A 25,517-nucleotide genomic window follows, 5' to 3' on the forward strand; every position below is an offset into this window, starting at 1 on the left:
CGGGTAGAGATGGGTCCAGCTATTCAAATGAGAGCATATGTGGTTGAGGAAGAAAATCAGTTTCTCTGGGTTCCCATCAAAGGTTGCTCTGAAGGGTGGGCTCATTAGTGGTTGCTGGGGCCCCCACTGCTGTTTTTGTGTCTCCAGTTGCTGCTGGCCCCACTTTGGTTGCTGATTTAATGGCTGCCAGGGCCCCCACTTCTGCTGGCCCCACTGGACCTGCTGTACATTCAGGGGTTGCACGTTTGGGTCCTGCTGCTGCCATCCTTGCTGTTGTCCTCCCACCAGCTCCTGATTTCCAGGCTTCTGCACCACCCCCAGCTGTTGCAAGTCTTCTATTAGCTGGGGCAAGCTCAGAGGTTGTTGGTCTTTCACTTATGGGGGCTTCTCAATCTCCCATTGCTGTAGAGGCCCCAGGCTGGGGTCTCTATGGGTCTGGAGGGCTTGGCAGGGGACTCCTGGGTCTGGCAGACAGTCTGATCTGCAGACAGGATTTTCCACTCACCCAAATTCTCAGTGGCTGATGGTATGACATCTCCTCCCCATTCTGTTTCTGGGGCCTCTTGCTGCACAGTCTGGCCTCCATATTCTCTACTGGAGTGGTTCCAGCTTGACAATGAGATAAGCTCAGTTATCTGCTGAGGTTTGGAGATCGGCCCAAATTCATCTTCCCACAGAAAACTATTTATTAATTCCTCTTCAGAAGTTTCACCAGCAACCAGGCTTTCACTTTCTATCTTGAGGATTCTTTCCTGAATCTTTGCCAGCTTATCTCTCTTACTGGAGACAGCGGCGGGGTTCAGGACCCCTCTTTGAAAGAAAATAGATTCTTCCTGCACACATTGTTTGAATCCAGGGAGACCATCCAGTTGCCAATTTTTCAAAGGGAGCGACCCCTTTAGAATCATTAAATTGTCGTTCTAATAAATCAAGTCTCCATGTTTGGCACAGTATAGTTGTCATTAATTCAGTCTGGTCTTCTTCTTCCAGTCCCATCTGGCTTAGGTAAGAGGTCATGTCCAGTGTTATAGTTTTTCTTGGTTTGGTTAGATTCTTAATGTACTGTATTTGAAGGCCTTTGGCATCCTCCATCTTAGTATTGCTTTCTTCAGCTTCTGTTGTTTGTTGAATTGTAAATTTTATAGTTGAAATCGAGGTTTGGGCATTAAGGCTCTCAGTAAATTGTACTTGTTGTTCTTTAGAGTCCCCTATTTTGTTGTTGATTTCCTCCTCTTCTGTTAGTTTTTGGATTGTCAGTTCATCAATTGAAGTCAGAGTCTCATTTAGTTGGTTTATGCTGTCCGATTTGTCTTTAAGTCTGGCTTTCATTTGTTCAGTCATTGTCAAAATTGTATCAAGTATATGTTTAATATATTCCTCCATTTCTTTGATGTTTACAGATAGGTCTTTAGTGGAGGCTATTTTAATAAGAGTCAGTGAATGTCCACCTCCACTATTCCTAAAGGTTGTTTTCAGTGCCAGGTGTTCCCAATTCTTATCTTTAGAGATAATGTCAAGGACACATCTGTTACAGCCAGATCTCACAATAAAAAAAAGGTTTACTTGCTATACCAGGTTTCACCACAAGATGTCCTCAATAGCTTGTAGAATCTTTTTCCAGACTTTTATCCAATTAGTCCATTTTATCCAATTAGGCTTTTATCCAATTAGTCCATTTTTTAGTAATAAATAGGGTAGAAGGTCCCCACAGAGATAAGAACATTTTAGTAGCCCCAAAATTCCAGAGGTACAAATAGGGTTGTTTAATGATTTAGCTTAGCCATTTGGTTTCTTTTTAAGGCTTTAAGGTTTTAGTTCCCCAAGTAAGCACTCGCCGATCTTTCAAGAGAGGGGGAGAAGAGTTTCAGAAGGGTCCCACAGGGAAGTAATTAGGGAAGTAAGAAAGGTAAGTTCTCACCAAATCCTTCAGATTGCTTCATTGTGCTTGATGGTGATTTTGGCTGGGACCAGCTTAGTGATCGGCCATGTTGATGGCCGATCTTTTCTTCTTCAGGCCAGAGGAGCTGCTCTGGATCAAATGGAGGGCTTCTGCCCTTCTGCAATCACAAGGAGGGCCTCCTCATGGTGGTCGCCCCTCCAGGGTGACTTTTGACCCTTTTCAGGGTCCTCCAAGGAAGATAGATCGGACAGCGGGGAGAGCGTTCTTCCCGCATGGCTCCTGGTGCCACGTGCGCAGACTGAAAGCCCAGGTAAATTATAAACTTTAATGAGGGTTGACTTTAAATCACTATTTTTCATTGGAAATACTGAATAATTACTGGAAAGAGTTTAACTTTTTTTAGAATGCTTCAGTTTATACCACCTCTAAAATATATTGAGTGGTTTGTTTCAAACATTCTTACAGTAGTTTCAGCAAAATATGGAACTGTAAGGTCCTGCCTCAGCTAGTGCTCTCAAAAAAGCAGAACTCTTGAAACTGGCTGTCAATGCTGTGAAAAACCGAACTGAAGCCATTTTCATTTTGTCTTCATTGCCACATTTTAGTTTAGAGATTTTAGATGAAGGAGGAGAGGGATGGATGTGTAGTTAGCCAAAACAATTCATATGTGTGAGAACCAAGGTCAGTGCTGATAACATTTTGGTGGGCTGGAGACTGGGGAGAAGAGCCCGTGTTTTGCAACAATGTGATTTATGTGATTTATGACAGCAATTTGAGGTGGGAATTGCAATTGAAACTTTGTAACCAGGGGGAGGGGATTTTTAGTATTGGGTTCACCTATGTACATGCCGATATTTTGTTTCCAAAATAAAATGTTTCTTTAAGGATGAAATTTTTGTCCTGAAGTTCTTTAAAATGTTTTCATCTATCGGAACCATGACATTAACCCAAGATTCAACTTCAGGAGTGGTATTGCTTCACTGTGCATTAGGACATTGAGCTAATCTGCTACAAAAAACCACCAACTTCTGGACCTGGACTGAGACCAGACCAGACAAGACATCCACCTGCCGGACAAACCCCACTGACAAGGACAACTGAACCTTCAAAAGCACCTTTGGGACTGCCGATCAAATATTTTGATGTGGTCATCTGGGCCACTGGGCGGTGGTTTGTCCAGTTCCTTTCCCTCAGCAAAAAAAGTGCCTCAGCTCCACCGGAAATGAAAAATGGAAGCCAGCCGCCTGCTAGAGAGAAATCGAATTGGATTACTCAGGAACAAGCTACTCAAGTCACCTCACCTACTCGAGAGAGGGTCGAGGTCCCAGCTGAAGCTGCCATCTCACCTGCTCCATATGACAGCAATGATGAGGGAGAGAATGACCCAATGGTGAGTTAGCCTGTTCCATCTTTATCCCTCTCTGCCAAACTCATAGTCCCTAAGACGCTCAAATGGACTTATGGGTTTTAGTAGACTCGGGGTATTTGCAATGCCTAATCAGCCTCCCAACTGTCCTCAAGTTAGGCATCAGAGCAAGACAGCTTTCCACCTCCATGAAGTTTGAGCAGGCAGATGGATCCACCTAATGGAGTCAGTGCAACTAGAGGTGGGGGGACATTGGGAGTTTATCTGATTTGTAGTGGCCCCCAAAATGACAGAAACAGTGATTTTAGGTTTAGCTTGGTTGGACAAATGGAAACCCCTGATATGATGGGAGGAAGGAATGAGAACCCTGAGGTTATCCATAGGACCATCAACACCCCCCCCAACTCCACCCATGATGCCAGTGGGACAGCTAGACCACCATCTGAGACACTAAGAGCAGCAAAAAAAACCTCCCTGCCAGGAGTGCTGCTAATTCCCAGTGAATACAGGGACTTGACAGAAGTATTTAGAGAGGCAGAATGTGACCTCCTGCCGCCCCATAGACCCAATGACTATGCCATTGAGATTCTACCAGGAGCTAAGTTACCTAAGCCAAAGATGAGCCCCCTCAAAGTGGAGGAATTGAGGCAGTACATTGATAAAAAATTAGTGAGGGGTTTTATTGAACCCACCAATTCAAAAGTGGCTGCTCCTGTTCTTTTTAAGGAGAAAAAAGATGGATCGCTTAGGCTCTGCATTGATTTTAAAGATCTGAATGCAGTGAGCATGGAAAATATGTACCCCCTTCCTTTAATGAAGGACTTGCTAGCACATCTGGAGAAGGGAAGAATTTTTTTTATCAAGTTAGACCTAAGAGAGGCATACTACTTTGTGAGGATAAGAGAAGGAGATGAATGGAAAACTGCTTTCAACAGCCCTCTGGGCAGCTATCAATTCAAAGTTATGCCATTTGGATTACAAGGAGCTCCAGCCATTTTCATGCAGCTAATCAACCAGGTGCTGCATGGTCATTTTTATAAAGGGGTTTTGGTGTATCTTGATGACATCTTAATCTATACAGACACTGTGACAGAACATATAAGCTTAGTGTGAGAGGTACTGAAAAAATTGCTGAATGCTAAGCTCTATGCCAAACCATCAGATGTGTTTGGATTATTTGGGCTACAGAATTTCCAATGAAGCCACTGAAATGGATCCAGGAGCAATTTGTTATTCAAGCTGATGCCAGCAATTTGACACATTACCTTAAAATACCTACTGGGAGGAAAAAAATTCTTAGCTGATGCCCTCTCTAGATTGTCCCAATACAAAAGCCAACATGAACAAGTCATAGATTCTATTATGCCATCACCTCAAGTTATTTCTCTAGTAAGCCCTCATAGACAACAACACACAAATAACCCAAATGATCCTTTGACAGAGAAATTAAAACAGTACTGACCAATGGTTCAAGGACAATCAAACCATCCTGACCCATAGGATAGATTGGCTTGGAAAGGGGGAAAATTATATTTACCTGAATTACTCAGACTCCAAACACTTCAGCACAGCCATGTTGTTAAACAAGCTGGTCACTTTGGTTACTTAAAAACACTACACTTAATTTGGAGGCAATTTTGGAGGCCAGGTTTAAAGAAAGATGTGGAGAACTATGTAAAAAGCAATGCAGTCTGTGCTACCATTAAAAGAATCCCAGGAAAACCTCCTGGGCTATTACAGCCTGTTGCAGATCCTTCCTAACCATGGGAAGAGATCACTATAGATTTTATTGTCAAATTACTGGAAAGTAGAAGAAATATGGTAATATGACTGGGATTGATCTTTTTCCAGAGCAGGCTCACTTTATTGCATGCTCAGGGCTCCCATCTGTCCAGAAATTGGCTAAGCTGTTCCTCAAGCATATTTACAGATTACACAGTGCACCAAAACAGATAATTTCTGACAGGGGGCTTCCATTTGCGGCCAGATTATGGAGGGATTTTCTCAAATTGATTGGTTCTGTGCAAGGGTTGTCATAGGCTTTTCATCCCTCTATGAATGGAGCAGCTGAAAAAGCGAACACAATGGTGGAGCAGTGTCTTAGATGCTATGTGGATTAGCAACAAACATATTGGACTGATCTCCTCCCTTTCGCTGAAGTGGCTTATAACAACACTGTACACAGCAGCACTGGTTTTACACCATTCAATATAGCCACAGGGAGGGAATTCATTCCAATGCCTGAATATCCCCAGGAACCCCTGCCTCTCAGACTTTAGATCAATGGGTGGCAATTCAGCTTGAGCTTGTGCTGAGATAGAAGATAGAACCTACACCAGACTATGTAAATACTGAGTAACATTCTTTTCTCCCCCATCAAAATTTTTAGTCTATGTGCTACAATTGGTCTCCCATACATTATCTCAAAAGGGGACAAAGTAAGTTTCCCAGAGGGTAAAGCACTAATGCGAGTTAGCACAAGTGGGAGAACATTTGGCCAGGGGAGACTGGTTTCCTGACAAAGTTTAGCCACCTGAGTTTTAAGGGTTCAATTCATGCATTCAACTTTAGCTGATGCCTATGACCTGTAGCTGGAATGTAGGTGCAGGAGATTTCTAAAAACTTGCTTACCTCTTGGGTAACTTGTGAGGTGAAATATCTATCATTGTCAGATTCTAATCCTTTAGGGACTCCAAATCTGGGAATGGTGACTTCTACTAAGGTAAGGCATGGACTACCTCCCTGACCTTCTGAGTGTCTGTAGGGATTGCCTCTGGCCATGCAGTGAAAAGGTCAACAAGGACCAGGAGGTTAGTTTTAGCCTCATGTTTTGGCATTTCAGTAAAATCAATTTGCCAGGCTTCCCCAAGGTATTGAGCAATCCGAAGGTGTCCAAGAGGCACAACTTTTTCAACCTTGGGTGGTTTCTCTGGCATATTTCACATTGGTCAATGGCCTGTTTGCAGACTGATTTTAAATTGAGATTTGCATATTGGTTCCTAAGCCATTTAGACAAAGGCCTAGGTCCTGAATGTGATGCCTGGTGAGTCCTAGTTGTAATCTTCCAAAGAAGCTGTACCTTTCTCTCAACCACCCTCCAACCACCTTCCCATTGACTCTTCCCATCCAGGTAGTCCCGTTGATCATAAAGGGGGAGTATTATTTCAAGAGGATCTACTGGGGGAAGTGGAAGAACATTTTTGGGGGCAGGAGGACCATACATGGCAATTTGTTTTGCCCAATAGTCAGCAGATTTGTTTTCTTGGGTAATTTACTTGGGTAAGATTGGTGTCCTCAACAATGGACAATGGCCAGTTCTCAGGGTTTTCTTACAGCCTCAACTAGGTCTTCTAATAGAGGTTTCATCTTTAAGATTCTTCCATCTGCTCCTGAGATACCTTGAGCTTTCCAAAAGACTGTATGGGTATGTGCGGCCAGGAAGGCAAAGCAACTGTCAGTATAAATATTGTCTCACAGTCTGTCAACCATGCAACAAGCTTGAACTAAGGCCAAAAATTCAGCTGCCTGGACTGAACAGTGGGAAGGCAACTGTTGCATGCAAAGAGGGCCCTCCTCAGTGACAACAGCAATCCCTGTGAACCATTTTCCATTCCTCATAAAAGAGGATCCATCAGTCCAAAATTGCACTTCAGGATCTGAAAGGGGTTCAGCTTTGAGATCAGGTTGGATTCCAATAACAACTTCTAATGTAGTTATGCAGTCATGGGGTTCACAGACTTCCTCCATGGGCACAGGGAGAAGGGTTGCAGGGTTAAGGCACTAACAGCGCAAAAGAGAAACATTATCCTGTTCCAGGATGAGACTAACATAGTGAGAGATCCTGTTGGATGTTGCCCAGGCTGGAAGATTTTGCTCTAACAAAGTCTGGACAAAATGAGGCATGTACAGCTAGAAGTGCTGGGCTTCCTGTATCAGGACAGTGGTGGTCGCCACCACTCGCAAACAATTAGGCCATCCCTTTTCTACATTATCCAGGCCTTTTGATAAATAAGCCACTGGAATTTTCTCACGGCCCTATTTTTGGAGCAGCACCCCAAGGGCACACCCTTTCTGATTGGTGAGGAAGAGTTCAAATCCTCGACTTTGGTCAGGTAAGGCGAGAGATAATGCTCTCACAAGAGGATCTTTTAGGGCTTGCCATGAATTCTGGTGTTCCCTTGTCCATTCCCAGGCCATGTTTTTCTGAGTCAGTTGTTAAAGTGGTCTGGCTAAGAGAGTATAAGGAGATCCAAAGTCTAGCAAAGCCTTTGATGCCCAGGAAGTGTTAGATAGTGGGCTCAGGACCACATGGCTAAGATGGACGATGCAGGACAACAGGGTTCAGCATAACTTCCTTTATTGATGTAGCACAGACTTGGCAAACAAAGGGGCAACTGCCCCTCTTATATACCTAGCCAGGTATACTTGTAACCAATCCCATTGTCCAGATTTCCCGCCAAAGACTGCCCTTCCAATCCTGACAGGGCACCCTGCCACCTGGTGGTGTCAGTGGCTATCTCTGTGAACATCTCTTATATACATATATACATAACACCCCTTCCCCCATACAAAAAAAACAAATAATAATGGGAACAATAAACAACTAATGGAATAAAACCTGCAGTGTTGAGCTTGATTTTGTTTATATTACCCTAGCCTCAAGACCTTACGTAGTCCTTGAGACACACCGGTGGCCTATGGATCCTTGCTGACTGTTTCACTGCTTGCCCCGCATTCTGGTCACCTGGATCAGCAAGGGCAACTGAGTCTGCAATGTAGTCATCCCTTGGTATGCCATCAGGGTCCTGACTACCGGCCAGATGTTGCTCTGGAGACATATTTTGAGGCTTTTCAGGTTGTCTCTTCCTCAACTGGTCAAGGTGTCTCCTCACCTCGTGACCTTCCTCCACCTCTACAATGTAAGATACAGGCCCCGTTTTGCCCACTACCACCCCCTGGATCCAGGTAGGCCCTAGACCATAGTTCTGGGCCCAAACTTTTTCACCAATGTGCAATTCTCTTGTGGTGTCTGGTTGCTCCTGTTGAGCTGATACTCTGTCTGGGTGTAGTCACCATCCCCAACGCAACTCAGCAGGGCTCTTGCCCGTAGCTGTACATGGAGTGGTATGTTGTGCCAAAAGAAACTGAGCTAACTGGTGATGCCAATCTCCACTGATGAGGCACCTCAATACATCCTTGGTTGTCCTCACCATTTGTTCTGCCAAACCATTAGTCGACAGGTGGAAAGGCGCTGATGTGACGTGTCTAATCGAGTTGGCTCTGGTAAATGCCTGGAAATCAGCAGATGTGAATTGTGGGCCATTATCAGAGACCAAGACATCAGGCAACCCATGAGTGGCAAATAGTCCCTGCAGCACTTGAATTGTCTTTGCAGTGGTCATTCTAGAGACTGGGACTACTTCCAGCCTTTTAGAGTAACTGTCAACAACTACCAGGAACGATTGCCCCTGAAAAGGCCCAGCATAATTGATGTGTGAGGGTTCTTTGCAAAAGGCCATTTCTATATATTAGTCTTGAGTTTCAAGCTAACACAGACCTCCCTTTTAATTGGATACTGGCAAATTGCGACAGTATAGGCCTGGAGAATCAGGAGAGCTTGGTATGGGGAAACAAATCCCAGAAGAGCCCAGAAGAAGCACTGATCAGCTGGAATGTTGCAGCATCTCCAGGGTCTTGTGATTTACATTCAGATGCTTGGCAACTGATTCATATTTATGATGGTCACAGTGTCCCAGGGTCATGTGAAGTGACCAAAACCTGCTACAACCACCCAGCAGAGGGGAGGAAATAAAAAACAAACACACACACATACGGTGCCAGTCCTCAACAGAAATGCTCACAACAATGAAAACCTCGGAAAGGAGGAGGAGCACCGCTGGGCGGGCAGGCAGATGTCTTGGTCGGCTGTGACTTGGGGGGCACTTTTTCCAGTGCCATTGTAACTTCAAACAGTCACTAAGCAAACTGCTGTAAGTTGAGGATCACCTGTACTTCATCACTTTTTTCCTTTTTTTTGGTCAAGTTTTTGACACCTTGCTAGGCGACTGGTAGTACTCGGATGTTGCCATATCCTAAAAGTGTTACAATGGGTGAAAAAGTTGAAAAGACCTGCTGTAGGATATGGCTTTCCTGGAAATCATTCTGCACAGAGAATACATCTTTTTGAAACAGATCGTTAGTGCCAAGATGTACAATAGCATCCACATCATACTCCTTGCTGGCATTCTTGACTATCTTAAAAAAGTATAGAAAACAAACAAACAAACTGAAATGAAATGAAATGAAATAATGAAATGAAATGGCAATCCCTGACTGGAACAAAATTATTATTACTCTATTATTATTGGATAGATACTATGGGTATGAGAGTTTGGTATATATGTGAGCTAATGATTCAGGAATTTAACAATTTGAGACCAAGAGTCATATGTGACCTATAGGTCATGATAACCCACACATAGAAGTTTGTTTTCTATATGACAGGACAAGTAGCCAACTTTTTTACCTCTATGTCATTGAAATATGTATTTATAGGCACATAGTATTTAAGTCCACCTCAGCAATAAAAATTCACTGAGCAACCTAGGGCTAGTCATTGCTCCCTTACTAGTTGTTGTTGAGTAAATGAGACTGCACTATGAATGCCAGAGTTAATGATTGATAGCAATAATAAATTAGTAAATTATAATAAAAATATTAAATTTTCAATCTATAGTATTTTTTTTACTAGAATACGTTCAAAAATACCTATCACCTTCCTTTCTCTCTAATTCAGTTATCTAGCCATTGATAAAATTTAGTCCAAGTTCTATAGTAAACTGAATCCTCTTTCTTATTAATCTCTAAAGTTAATCTATTGATTTCTGCACAATCTAGTATTTTCTTTATTAATACTTCTTCAGTCGGTAAATTTTCATTTTTCCAGTATTGGGAATAGATAATTCTCACTGCTGTTAATACATGTAATATTAAATAACTGCTCTCCTTGTCATAGTTAGGACCTATAATTCCTAGCAAGAACAATTCTTGTTTAAATTCTATTTGTTTTTTTAATCATCTTCTCCAACCATAAATGTACCTTAAACCAAAATCTTTTAGCTTTAGGACATGTGCACCAGATATGGTAGGAAGTACCATGTCTTTGACTACATTTCCAACAAACATTTGAGGTGTTTTTAAACATTTTTGCTAATCTCACTGATGTCATGTGACATCTATAGAACATTTTATACAAATTTTCTTTATATGATACAGCTTTAGTTAGTCTAATATTTCTGTCCCATAACTTTTCCCATTCTTCAAGCTGTATAGAATGTCCAATATTTTTGCCCAAGTTATCATTGTTTCTTTGACTTGTTCTTCCTCCATCTTTAAATTAAGTAAAAGTCTATAGAGTTTTTTGATCAGCTTTTCATCTGTTTTTAACAATATAAGATCTAGTTCTGTTTGTTCCCTGTAAAATGCCGTTATTTTCATGTCTTTTTCATATCTTGTTTGAATTTGTAGGTATGGCCATGGTTAATACCTTGTTGCTATAGATATTGTCTAGATTTCAATTTTCCTTCATTGTCCAATAAGTCTTTATATGTTACAAGTTTCTCATAGTTAATCAAATTTGGGTAAGCAAAGTCTTCCATTGTTGAAAGCCATTCAGGTATTTTAATATATTTTTTCTTTTATTTTTTTCCCATTCTAAAAGAAGGGCATTTGTTATAGCATGGTTCTGGAAGTATCTATGTGCTTTGTTCTTCTCATACAATAAGAAGGCATGCCAGCCAATCTGTAAGTCATGCCCCTCCAGGTATAATAGTCTTTTATTTCTAAGTGTTATCCATTGTTTGATCCACGTTAAGATAGCTGCTTGATAATATAACTTCCAATCTGGGAGTCCAAATCCTCCCCTTTCTCTTATGTCCTGTAGCATTTTCACTTTGATTTGTGTTTTTTTCCCCTTACCAAATAAATTTCAATATTGTAGTATTTAGTTCATCAAAGAAGGCTTTTTCTAATTTTACCAGGATGGTTTGAAATAGAAAAAGTAATTTCGGTAAAATATTCATTTTAATTGTAGCTATTCTCCCCAGCACTGACAGTTGGATATTTTTCCACTTTTCTAAATCCAATTTTATTTGTTTTAATAACTTTATATAGTTATCCTCTTTTACTGTTATACACCTTGCTGTTAGATAAATTCCCAAATAGTTAACTTTTTTAACTATTTGAAGATTTGTTTTTTTTCATAAATTGCATTTTCTATTTTTCTGTTAAGTTCTTTGTCAAAACTGTAGTCTTTTTCTATTTATTATCAGACCTGTGACATCTCCATATTGTTCTATTGTGTCCAAAAATTTTGTGCTTCTTTCCAAAAACCAAGTCATCCGCAAATGCTTACAATTTGTATTTTTCACCCTTAATCTCTAATCCTTTAATCTCACAGTCTTGTCTAATATTTCTATTCAGTACTTCCAAGGTTAATATGAATAATAGTGGAGATAGGGGACATCCCTGTCTTGTGTCCTTTTTGATACTGAAATTTCCTGTATAGTCTCCATTTACAATTATTCTGGCAGTCTGTTTATCATAAATTGCATGAATTGCATTCATAAAGTTTTCCAAAAAGTCCATTTCAACGAGTTGCTGAAACATAAATTGCCAATTTAGATTATCAAATGCTTTTTGTGCATCAAGAAATATCAACGCCACCTGTTTCCCTGGATGGGCTTCATAGTACTCTAAAACATCCAAAATTCTTCTTAAGTCTTTTTGGTAAAAAAAAAAAAAAACATTTTGGTCTGCATATATAAATTCATTCAAAAAATTTTTAGTTCTTTCTGCCATTATCGAAGTGAAGATTTTATAATTTACGTTTAATAATGATATTGGTCTATAATTTTTTATATGTGTCAAGTCTGTATCTTCTTTGGGTATTAAGGTAATATTAGCTTCAGCCCATGTCTTTGGTATTTTGGTTTCCAGGAGTATTTCATTGCAGAGATCTTTCAAGGTTGGAGTTAAGACACCTTGCAACGCAGTGTAAAATTCTGCAGGTAGTCCGTCTGGCTCTGGAGTCTTATCCTTTTTTTGCCTTTTTATAGCTTCTGTAATCTCCATCATTGATATTGGTTCATTTAATATATTGCAAATACTCTGGGGGACTTTTGGTAGGTTTGCTTTTTTTAAGTACTGCTGTACTTCTTCCTTAGAGACTTCCTTTGCCTTGTAAAGTGTCTCATAATATTCTTTAACATTTTTTTTTCATTGCATCATTTTGAAACTGCATTTCTCCTTTTGTATCTTGTAGTTTCTTTATCATTTTCTTTTCTTTTTCTTTTTTCAGTCTACATGCTAACCATCTTCCCGGTTTATTAGCCTTTTCAAAGAAGTTCTGTTTGGCCCATATAATCTGTTGAGCTATTGATTCCATCTCAGCTAGGTTTAGTTTATGCATTATTATTTCCATTTGTTTCTTGAGTGTTACTTTATCTGGATCTATTTGTAGATCTGATTCTAGGTTTCTAAGTTCCTCCCTCAAAGTTAATTGTAGTCGTTTATTTTCTTTATTCTTCTTAACAATATAAGTTATAGCCAGGTCTCTTAAGTATGCTTTAGCAGTGTCCCAAACATTTTGGAGTGATGTTTCTTCCTTCTTGTTTATTTTGAAAAACAATCCATTTCCTTTGTCGCTAGTTGTAGAGACCATCTAGTTTTCTTCTTAATTCCTTTCCAAGTCATTTTTATTGGATTGTGGTCTGCCCAGTCATTAGTTTCAATTTCTGCCTCTTGAATCATCAATTTCAGGTCCAGTGAAATCTATATCATGTCAATTCTTGACCATGATTTATGTCTATTTGAGTAAAATGTATATTGTAATTTCTCTTGAGTTTTTCTCTCGCCATATGTCTAAAATGCTGAATTCTTGTATCATTTTTGAAAATGCTCTAGGTAGCAGAGTTCCTCCTTTCCTTCCTTGCTTAGCACTTTTATAGTCCAAAATTCCATCCACTATTGCGTTAAAATCTCCCATTATACAGAAGTTTTGGTAGTTTAGATCTAATATTTTCTTGTGGAGTTCAAGATAAAATTGTTCTTGTTTGTCATTTGGTGCATATAATCCAATCATTGATATCTGCTTTTGGTCTATCATAATTTCCACCATTAAGATTCTCCCCTTTTCATCAGCGTAGATTTGTTTGGGAGTCATCTTTTCTTTGATATAGAAAGCTATTCCTCTTTTCTTTTGAGATGCCGATGAAAAGAAAAGTTTGCCAATTTTTGGTTGCTCTAGAATTTTAATATGTTGCCTCTTAATATGCATTTCTTGAAGACTAATTATATCCGTGTTTAATTTTTGTAAATGTGTAAAAAAATTTCTCCTTTTTGAGGGGGAGTTTAAACCATTAACATTTATTGATAGTATCCCAGTCTCCTCCATCCTTTTCAATTATATCTAGGTCTTAATCTCCTAGTCAATCTTATCTGCCTCTGGTCTCTTGGCCTTGCACCTTCTTCTGAATAGGAGGCTTTGGTCTCTTCCCTCGCTCCTTGGTTGGCCTTACCTTCAGCTGACATTTCCTCTTGTTTTTTGGGTTCTGGGGCATCTCTCTCCATGGAGGCTCAGTGACTATCAAAGAACTCCAGTGCTTTAAATGGTGTGTCCAATCTATATCTTTTTGTATCCCATAAAATTAAAATCCCTTCTGGAGTCAACCATCTAAAGTTCACTCCTTTTTCAACAAGCTTCTTAGTTAGAAATTGGTAGTCTCTTTGAGCCTCTCTTATCCTTTTGGGGATTTGCTTGAGAACCAAAATGTATTTTTCTTTTTCTTTGTATTTCAACAGTTTGTCTCTTACTTTTCTCAAAATCTCATCTCTTATAGCTCTCTTTAAAAATCTGACATGCACTTCCCTGGGTACTTTGTTTCTTCTGGCATAGCTTGAGTTGATACGATAGACCTGGTCGATTTCCCCTTCCATTTGTAGCTTCCTGAATCCTAATATGTCTGCCAGCAGTTCTGCTATCAATTCTAGAAGATCTTCTTCCTTGTCTTCTTGTACGTTTTGAAATCTTAAAAAATATGATGCCTGCTGCATTTCTGTAATTGCAAGAGAGTCTTCCAGTTCACCATTTATTTGCATCAATTTTTGGTTTTCATCTTTCAGGTCTTCAATTTTCTGGTCAAGCTCAGTTGACTTATGTTCCATTTTTTGAATTCTTTTCTGATTTTCTAAAATAATCTTTTGAAAATTTTCCATTTGAGAGTCTATATTGTTATTTATTTTATTTATTCTGTCTAAATCACTTTTCAACTCTCCATGATTTTTAGTTGCTGAAGCATCAATATCGTGAATTGCTTGTAAAATAGTTTGAGTATCCTTCTGTTGTGTATCAATCTTCTCCTGCTGTAACATTGCAGTTATTGGTTTCTGGTAGTCTGGGCTTGCAGAAGTTGAAGCAGGAGCAGAAGAGCCTTTTTTTCCAAGTTTAGATAGATTAGATGTGCTCATCTTTTTCTTTCAGATGTAAGATGAAAAAATCTGTAATCCAAAGAGCTCCTAATAATTAGGAGAAGAAGGCCATAAAAAGTAATAAAAACGCTCAAAAATAAAGGGGACAAAAAAAAGAAAGGGCTCCCAAAAAAGTAAGAGAAAAACAAGAGGGGAATATATATATATATATATATATATATATATATATATATATATATATATATATATATATATATATATATATATATATATATATATATATATATATATATATATATATATATATATATATATATATATATATATATATATATATATATATATATATATATATATATATATATATATATATATATATATATATATATATATATATATATATATATATATATATATATATATATATATATATATATACATTTTCTATTCTGCCCCCTTTACCCTTTTTTTCTCTTTTTTCCTTTGGTGTGTGTGTGTGTGTGTGTGTGTGTGTGTGTGTGTGTGTGTATAAAGATTGAGAGTGTCTTGGCAACATTTCGACGAGGTCCCACTCGTCATCTTCAGACTGGTGTCTTCGGCTTCGTGCTTGAGCAAGCAAAGCGTGATAGGAGCTCCCGTCTCTCTATAAATATTGGTGGGGGTGTGTGGGCTGCTGGCTTTGTTGCTGTAAGTGGGTTGGTTGGCTGAGTTGTTACCAAGATACTCTCAATCTTACATGGGAAAAGACCCAAATATGCCAAGACCTACATACCTGTACCCGTGAAAATCTACGAAAACACACACACACACACACACACATATAAATAAAGGGAACACTTAAACAACACAATATACTGTATTTAATAGTAGGATGTCTTATCTTGTGTTCCCTATATTTTTTTTTGAGCAGTATACATGTATATGTATATGTATATGTATATGTATATATATATGTATATGTATATGTATATGTATATGTATATGTATATGTATATGTATATGTATATGTATATGTATATGTATATGTATATGTATATGTATATGTATATGTACATGTATATGTATACACACACACACACACCCCAAAGGAAAAAAGAGGGGGGGAAAGGGTAAAAGGGGCACAATAGAAAATGTCCGGGGGAAAAAACAATGGGGAAAAATGAAAAGGATGCCCCAAAAATATAAAGTAAAAAAGGAAAAGCCCCCCAAATAAAAAGAAGATAAAAATAAAAGAACAAAAAATGTGAATAAAAAATAGAAAAAATAAGTAATAAAAATAAGCAAAATATAGTGGAAGTGAGTAGGGATGTCAAAATTATAATCTAGGAAGTTGTACTCAAAAATAGGCAATAAAAATTCCAAGCCTCTATGTCTTTATAGTCCAGGGAAGTCAGATAACTTCAAACAAAGAGTTATTCAAGCAGGAATCTATCTTGAGAACCAAGCAGACCAGAGAAGCCAAAAAGAGTCCTTTTTTTTCTTTCTGAAACAAGGTTTCCAAGGACTTTCAACAGAATGTCTGGGCAGACAGCCAAATTTCGATCTGAGATAACTCCATTCAGAGGGGGTGGATGAAGTTTTCAGGTTTCACCCCTAGATGGCATTAGCTATTCATTAGTTATTCATTCCCACCCTTTTATGGGAGGGTAAAAAGAAAAGTAACTTTCGAATAAAAAAAAGCTTAGAAAATAAAAAGAAGTGGAGAGTAAAAATTGTAATGGCTTTCGTGGAAAACGCCTAATTTTGTAGGAGAAAAAGCTTTCCCAAATTTTCAACCACAAACAGCCTTGTAATAAAGTATCATTTTCACTTTGCCAACAGCTTTAAATTCTGCTTGTAAATCGGGTGAGGGGAAAAAATTCCACCCCCTTCCTTAGGCTAAGGGCCTGTTCTCAGAGGCTGGAGAGGTGCTATCCACTAAAGGTCTTAGCTTGTAGAGAGAGTAAAAGGAATTTTCTCACTCAGCTCAGGTGTTTGCATTCGTGTTAACATTCTTTGTCTCCGGTGAGTAGCTGATAATGGTGAATCACATAGACACAGTCCACCTTTCTCCTGCTGGTTCCAGGGAATATGTTGGGACCAGTGGTCCGGCTGCTGCCTAGCTGCAATCCTCAAACAATCACCCATTGGGGGCCACCTCTACAGGGGGGGCATTCAGTCCTTTCGGACCCACCAGGTGGTAGAATTTAGACCCGGGGGAGGGAGAACCATTTCCCCAAGTCTGCCTTCAGCCACATGACCGGAAACCTCCTTTTGTACAAGTTTTCATTGAATCAACTTGAGACATTGTGACTAATATAACCAAAGCCTTCTCCTTTACACCACTCCTTTAGCTGCATATTGAATTCTGCTATATGCTGGCCTTTTCTGTTTTGCTCCTTTTACACTGGTAAAACCTCTGAAAAAGTAAGTCTACAGCCTATTATGCTAGGCTCCTACCCCAAGCTCTGGAAATCATTCTGCACAGAGAATACATCTTTTTGAAACAGATCATTAGTGTCAAGATGTACAATAGCATCCACATCATACTCCTTGCTGGCATTCTTGACTATCTTAAAAAAATATAGAAAACAAACAAACAAACAAACTGAAATGAAATGAAATGAAATAATGAAATGAAATGGCAATCCCTGACTGGAACAAAATTATTCTATTATTACTCTATAATTATTGGATAAATACTATGGGTATGAGAGTTTGGTATGTATGTGAGCTAATGATTCAGGAATTTAACAATTTGAGACCAAGAGTCATATGTGACCTATAGGTCATGATGACCCACACATAGAAGTTTGTTTTCTATATGACAGGACAAGTAGCCAACTTTTTTTTTACCTCTATGTCATTGAAATATGTATTTATAGGCACATAGTATTTAAGTCCACCTCAGCAATAAAAATTCACTGAGCAACCTAGGGCTAGTCATTGCTCCCTTAGTAGTTGTTGTTGAGTAAATGAGAGTGCATTATGAATGCCATCAGTTTCTACTGCATGAAATAGAGAATATCAAGCTAATAAAGGATATCAATAGTAGTATGACAAAACCTAGTACTATTTGCATTAGTTCACTATTTTCTTTTGTCTTCTATAGACAGACATTCTTATTGCAGAACACCTCAGAGAAATACTTAGTTTATTTTGTCTATTTATTGTCTATTTTCCAAGACTCCTCTCATATTAAACTAAACTTCAAATTTGTGGCTTTTTTGAAAATAAGGCATTTTAGTTTCTTTGCCAATACATAAAATTAATGAGTAAATTTCCTCAAGACACTATCAGTTGTGTAAATCTGCTTCAGAAAATCCAAAACTCAAGCTCTTTGCCTCTCCTTCCCATGAATCCATGTACCGTTTCAGCAACATTTGAAAATTAAATCGTAAAATGTACAAACACTCTTACAAAAATGGAATTGCTATCTTTTTGAAGATCTAAATAAAGTTAGATGAGCTTAGCTTTTTCCCACAGGCCTATTGTGGCTCCTAGTTCTGTAAACTGCATTGAAAACAAACATAATGCTTCAGAAAGGTGATGTTCTTTCAAGAAAGAGTGAGATAAAAGTTCACTTTTACTCATTAACAGAAAATGCCAAGCTGCCAAAGGACACAGCTACAGAGACTGACAGGCAAAAATCCATGGCCAGATTGCTCTGCCAGAACAATAGCTGTACTTCATCCTAAAAGATGAATTCCATTTTCAAATTCTAAATTATTTTCATATGGGAAAAGTTACTACAGACAATTTTAGAATGTCTAAAGAAAAATATTCATGAAGATCAATGTGAGATTATTATTATTATTATTATTATTATTATTATTATTATTATTATTATTAATAATAATAATAATAATAATAATAATAATAATAATAACAATAAAATAAAAATAAAAATAATAAAAATAAAAACAAAAAAGCAGCTCCTTGAGAGAGGAATATTTCAGGGAGATTCATTATCACCACTACTATTTGTTATTGCACTGTTTCCTCTGTCAACAATACTGAATAACTCAGGACATGGCTATCAAACATCAAAAACATCTGCCAGACTATCCCACCTCCTTTACATGGATGATCTGAAGCTATATGGAAAAACATCATCTGAAATAGAATCACTGCTGAACACTGTTCATATATATAGCCAAGATATTGCAAAGGAGTTTGGTTTGGACAAATGTGCCACACCTACTCTCAAACAAGGAAAATGGTGAAAACTGAAGGAATCAAGATGCCCCATGAAAATAACATTAAGAGTCTGGATGAGGAAGATTGTTACAAATACTTGGGTATCCTTCAAGCTGACAACATCAAGCACACTGAAGTCAAGAAAAAGATTAGAGGTGAATACATAAAGAGAGTGAAGAAGATCTTAAAATCCAAACTCAATGGAGGAAATACCATGAAGGCAATCAACACCTGGGCAATTCCCAATCATTAGATACACAGCTGGAATAGTGGACTGGACTCAAGCAGAACTAAAAGCAATGGATAGGAAGACCAGAAAAATAATGACAAAGAATCATGCCCTTCATCCACGCAGTGACATTGTCAGCTCTATCTACCAAGGCAAATAGGTGGACGTGGAATGCTGCAAGTACATCAGATGGTTGAAGAAGAAAAAATGGCTTTGGAAGAATATCTGAAGGACAATGATGAAGATGCACTGAAATTAGTATATCAGGAAGGCTTTGCTGACTACTGGAGAGACCAAACTGGCCTACAAGAAAGACCAAATGAAGAACAGAATAGAGGGATGGGAAGACAAAGCACTACATGGCCAGTACATTAAAAAAATAGCTCAGAAAGCAGATAATAACAAGACCTGGCAATGGCTAAGAGCAGGAAAGTTGAAGAAAGAGACTGAGGGACTAATTCTGACTGCACAAGACCAAGCCTTAAGGACAAATGCGTACAAAGTCAAAATTGAGAAGACAGCAACAGACAGTAAATGCTGCCTATGCAAAGAAGCTGAAGAAACAGTGGACCACCTGGTAAACTGCTGCAAGAAGATCGCACAGACTGACTACAAGCAGCAGCATGACAAAGTAGCAACAATGGTGCATTGGAAGACTGGAAGAAATATCATTTCCCTGTAAGCAAGAACTGGTGGGATCATAAAATAGAGAAAATCATAGAAAATGATAAAGTTAAATTTCTCTGGGACTTCAGAATTCAAACAGACAACACCTCCAACATAACATCCTGGACTTAACAATTGTCAATAAGAAAGACAAAAAAGTCTGGATATTGGATGTGGCAGTGCCTGGAGACAGCAGAATAGACAAGAAAGAACTGGAGAAGATAACAAAATATAAAGACCTACAAATAGAAATGGAAAGACTGTGGCAAAGGCAAGCAAGGGTAGTACCAATAGTAATAGGTGCCTTGGGTGCAATCCAAAAGCAACTGGAGCATCACTTGAATATTATTGGCATTGACAAATTTGCCATTAGTCAATTGCAAAAGGTGGCCTTACTAGGAACTGCTTCCATTTTCTTGTGATATCTGTAATAGCATCAAACATCCACATCTGCCTATCCCAGGTCCTTTGTCTCGATAGGTAGACAAAAATGCCAAATCCAGTCTGAACATCTGGCTGACTGTGCGATGATCAATAATAATATTAAGTTAGAAGGGACCTTGGAGGTAATCTAGTCCAACCCCCTGCTCAGGCAGGAAACGCTATACCATTTCAGAAAAATGGCTGTCCAATCTGTTCTTAAAGACTTCCAGTGTTGGAGCATTCACCACTTCTGGAGGCAGGTTGTTCCACTGATTAATTGTTCTAACTATCAGGAAGTTTCTCCTTAGTTCTAAGTTGAAAAACTTGCCCCACTGATTTTCTTAGAAGCAGATAAAGACTTGATAATTTGAACTGGACTTTCCTGTTCAAGATATTAGAAAATATGACTCCTAGAGAGAACTTTATAAAATTTTATAAGATTATTTCACAGAAAGATGAAATAATTGTTATTTTGGAATTAGGAGGATACAACCTGAGATTTAGAAGACACTGATATTTATGGTAGGATGAAGTCATGAAGTTAATGTGGATTTTATAAAGAAGTGAATTATGACTACAATTGGTTTCACAATTTTAGTCAGATGTCATGATGGTTGTCAAGTGAGATGTCCACATGATCACCTTGCTCAATAACTTCAATCCCCATTCTCATTGTTTTCTGTCTATTTAACAAGGAAAGGCAAACATAAAGGAACATAATTGATTTTTAGATATTCAATATTTCTGGGAGATATCAAGTTGATATTCAATATTTCTGGGAGATATCAAGTTGGAGAAACCTGATTTTTCCACTTTATATAGGAATCAGCATAGTGGGTATTGAACAGATAAATTCCTATCTTAAAAAATGTTTTCAGATAGACTAGAAGGTTCGCACAGTTAGAATTATGCTGAACCTTAATAAGAATGTGAAAGGGCCCATGAGAAAAGCTTACAAAGTAGATGATTATGTTGGTCTGCTAATGTTTGTTTAAATATGTTAACAATAGCTACTTTGGTGGACCTGTGAACAGCTTCTGATTCTGCTTGCTTTGCTATTTCCTACTGGAACCCTACTAATGGTGGCAAGGGTCAAGTTGTAGGCCTGAAACCAGAGGAACATAAAATGAATTGTTACTTCATCATCTAGAACTGGTTCATTTTGAAACTACCATCTTTGCTTTATCATTATCAACATTTAAAATTCAAGTTCCTTAGTGTTTCTCCTGATTTATGATTATTCATGTTACTCTTTAAAAGTGTTACTATATGTTGACTACAATATTTATTAGTGACCTCAAAAAAAATCATAACATGACTTATAAAGTCCTCCATTGTGTTTGGAAGAATAATTTCTTTCCTCACCCCACAACATATAATTTCTCCCAAAGTGACTGAATTCAGCTCCATTATAAACCTTTAACACTATACTCCAGACAGATAAACTTTAAACTATATTTTGGTAAAAATAATTCAATATCTAAGAAATTCCCTTACAAAAGATAAAATACAGCTTCTAGGTTTTCCGATCAAATCTGTAACAAACTTTTTTGTAACCAAGTAACTTCCTACAAAGTAGGAAAGTTCAAAATCACATGAAGAAATACTTTGTAATCTAAATTTTTTTAAAAAGAGTTGCTGTGCTTACCTGAAGATATCTTGATTTTATTCTTCTTCACTCCAGTAACATTGATATGGACACTGACTTTTCCCTCAGACAAGTCGATCTGTATGCTACCCAATCCTTCAGCAAAATTGCTGAACAACAAAACTCCATTTGGATTCCATGTCCGAAATTGAAAGCTGACTGAGAATAATTCACGATTTGGATGGCCAGGCACTTCCAGAAAGCTAGTAGCATTGAAAAATACTGGCACTGAATGAGGCTCCACACAGGAAAAGCTTAAATTCCCCTATGTAAAAACAAAATGAAAAATACACACATATAAACAAAAATCCAATATCTTTCAACTGTGCTTACAAAAATAATGTCCTCATAGCTTTGCTAATAAAATAATTTGTATTGATTCAGTGAAATATAGAAATTTAAAATATATTAATTTATGGAAAAATATGTAATAATTAAATAATAGTGACAGATATTATTCTCCCAAACTATTTTGGCAATCCTTGGAATTACTAAATATTCTGAAATATCCAAGTATGCTACTGTGAAATCAAAATGGAAACACAGATGTAATAAATATTTAATATTTTTCTTAAATATTTTAAAATTTTAAAAAGCACTTGCAACAACCTCGTTCAATTATTTTTAATTTTGTAATACAAATGTGGAAACAGAGGCTGAGAGAGCATCCTTGCCCTGACAGTGTAGAATGTGTATCAAAGTTTATAATCAGACTTCTGGCAACAACAGTTGTTGTGTTGCTATGTGCAACAATTGTATTTAGAAATACTACAGTATTTTAACCTGCTTATTTATGACTGTGATATCACAGCTGGCAGTTCTTTAACTGTTGTTGGCCATCATAGGCATTAAGCTCTTCCCAAGAACCTAGCATGTCATAATATACTCCCATGTTACACCTCTACTCCGTGAGCTGCATTGGCTCCCAGTTGTCCTCCGGGTGAAATTCAAGGTGCTGCTAATGGTTTTCAAAGCCCTACATGGCATGGGTCCGGAGTACCTTAGGAATCACCTGCTGCCAGTGTCAAGCTCCCTCCGCCCAGTGCGCTCCCACAGGGAAGGCCTCCTAAGGGTGCCGCCGTTTGGAGAATGCTGTCTGGTGGCTCCCAGGGGGAGGGCATTCTCTGTGGGCGTGCCGGACCTATGGAACTGTTTACCGGTTGAGCTCCGGATGGCTCCCGACCTTCGCTCCTTCCGACGTGACCTAAAAACCTATCTGTTTGAACAATCTGGTCTGGTCTGACGGGTTCTGTTTTAATTATTGTTTTAATGTAACTTATCTTCTGCATTTGGGCATTAGGGTTTAACTTATTTTCAATTTCTGTATTTGTACATTTTTGATATTTATGTCACTGTTCACCGCCCTGAGTCCTTGGGGAGAAGGGCGGTATACAAATCAAATAAATAAATAAATAAATATATCAACATAGATCCAAATGGTGTCACATTTTTCAGTTGACAGAAATTTTATTGAAGTGTAAATTTTGTAAGTGCCACCCAAGATTTTTTGTTAATGAGCTATCATGGCAATTTATGCCATAATCTTTTATTTTTTCAATTCTCTCAATTTGCAACATACTTTTTCAACCACCGAGCCTGTTAAGTCTCATGATCAAGGCACCAAGCTAGAAACCAGGAGACTGTGAGTTTTAGTTTTGCCTTAGTTGTGAAAGTCAGCTGGGTGATTTTGGGCCAATCATTCTCTCTCAGCTCAAATCATCTCATAGTGTTGTTGTGTGGAAAATTGGAGGAGGAGTTGCCTTGAGTTATTTATATTTATTTATTTGATTTATATACAACAATAATGACAGAATAATAATTACATAAATAAAATAAATAAATGCATTTTAATTTTTAAATCTTGATACTGTATAATCTTCTCCAATTCTTTTCCTGCTATTGCCTGGAAAGCATTCAAAGATGCCATTGAAGATTTTCTTGGTAACTACAAAGCACCAAACTACATTCAGCTAGCTGACAAACTTCTTACAGGTAAGAAACCATGCAACATTTCACGGAAGATTCATTTTCTGCATTCACACTTGGACTTCCTTTCAAAAATCTAGGTGCAGTAATAAACTTGATAAAAAGTTTCCACCAGGACATTGCCACAATGGAATAATCAATACTAGCTGACTATTTTTGGACACTGTAGTGAGATTCATTGTATATTATGTACAAATAAAAATCAACATCAAAACACTTTTAGTCCTGTTGAACTCATGCAGCATGTGAAAATCATTATGCAAATAATAATAATAATAATAATAATAATAATAATAATAATAATAATAATAATAATAATAATAATAATAATAATAATAATAATAATAATAATAATAATAATAATAAGATGATGATGATGATGATGATGATGATGATGATGATGATGATGATGATGATGATGATGGTGGTGGAACTGACCTTGGCTGTCAGTCTCTTCTTAAAAACTTCCAGTGTTGGAGCATTCACAGCTTCTGGAGGCAGGCTATTCCACTGATTAATTGTTCTAACTGTCAGAAAATTTCTCCTTAATTCTAGGTTGCTTCTCTCTTTGTGTCAGAACCCACCTCAGCCCACATCTTAAGAAAGTAGGACTCTTGGAGACAAGATTTTCCAAGCAGGAACTTTTAGTAAGAAATATGAGATAGCAGGCATAGTAGGCAGGATCTGAGGAATTCCGTCACAGATCGATATTTCTAAAGTGTCCCCAAGCAAACCCCAGCCTACAGTTCCGGATCAGCCAAGCTCCAGGTGGTAAGCCCATAGTGGGAAAGGAGAGATAAAAGTCTGTTTGCAGCAGAATCATTTCCACCCTTCTCACACTTCATTCAGAGAAACACACCAGATCCCGGAGGGTTGCATTTCTCCCCTTCCCACCACCTTTCCTAGTTGCCCATAAGTTGAGAGGGAATGCCTAGTAAGAAAGCAATTGGTTGTGATGGATAGCAGGCAGGCAGAATAAATAAGGGTTACATTTAAGGGAGGAACCGAAAGCCATAAAGCCCCATGCCTGTTTCCTCTCCCTCTTGGGAAAGGCAGAATCCAGGGGAAGATGAGATTTGGCTTTAACTCAGAGGAGATAGTTAGAAATGAAATATAAATGGATTCCGACACTTTGGTTAGTTTCCATCCATTGCTTCTTGTCCTGCTTTCAGGTGCTTTGGAGAATAGCTTGACTCCCTCTTCTTTGTGTCAACCCCTGAGATATTGAGACAGTGCTGTCATGTCACCCTTCGTCCTTATTTTCATTAAACTAGACATACCCAATTCCACTTTTCCTTATGTTTTAGCCTCCAGTTCCCTGATCATCTTTGTTGCTCTTCTCTGTACTCTTTCTAGAATCTCAACATGTTTTTTACATTGTGGTGACCAAAACTGGATGCAGTATTCCAAGTGTGGCCTTCCAAGGCATTGTGAAGTGGTATTATCACTTCACGTGATCTTGATTCTATCCCTCTGTTAATGCAGCCTAGCATTGTGCTGGCTTTTTGGCAGCTGCAGCACACTGCTGGCTCAAATTTAAGTGATTGTCCACTAGGACTTCAAGATCCCTCTCATAGTTGCTACTATTGAGCAAGGTACCAACTATACCAAGTGATGGCGAACCTTTTAGTGC

At 38.1% G+C, this 25,517-nt stretch overlaps 1 protein-coding gene across 1 annotated transcript in view; it reads right to left on the minus strand.

The window, feature by feature from the left end:
• Positions 1 to 25,517, minus strand: part of CNTNAP2 (contactin associated protein 2) — a gene marked incomplete at its 5' end in the record, with an annotated part of 1,513,027 nt that overhangs the window by 730,124 nt on the left and 757,386 nt on the right. Inside the window, one exon of the mRNA XM_081344134.1 lies at positions 21,899 to 22,163. Within this exon, the coding sequence (XP_081200260.1) occupies positions 21,899 to 22,163 (265 nt within the window). The remainder of the gene's footprint in view (positions 1 to 21,898; positions 22,164 to 25,517) is intronic.

Source organism: Vipera berus, assembly GCF_964194415.1.
Source record: "Vipera berus genome assembly, chromosome: Z".
Taxonomy (NCBI): Eukaryota; Metazoa; Chordata; class Lepidosauria; order Squamata; family Viperidae; genus Vipera; species Vipera berus.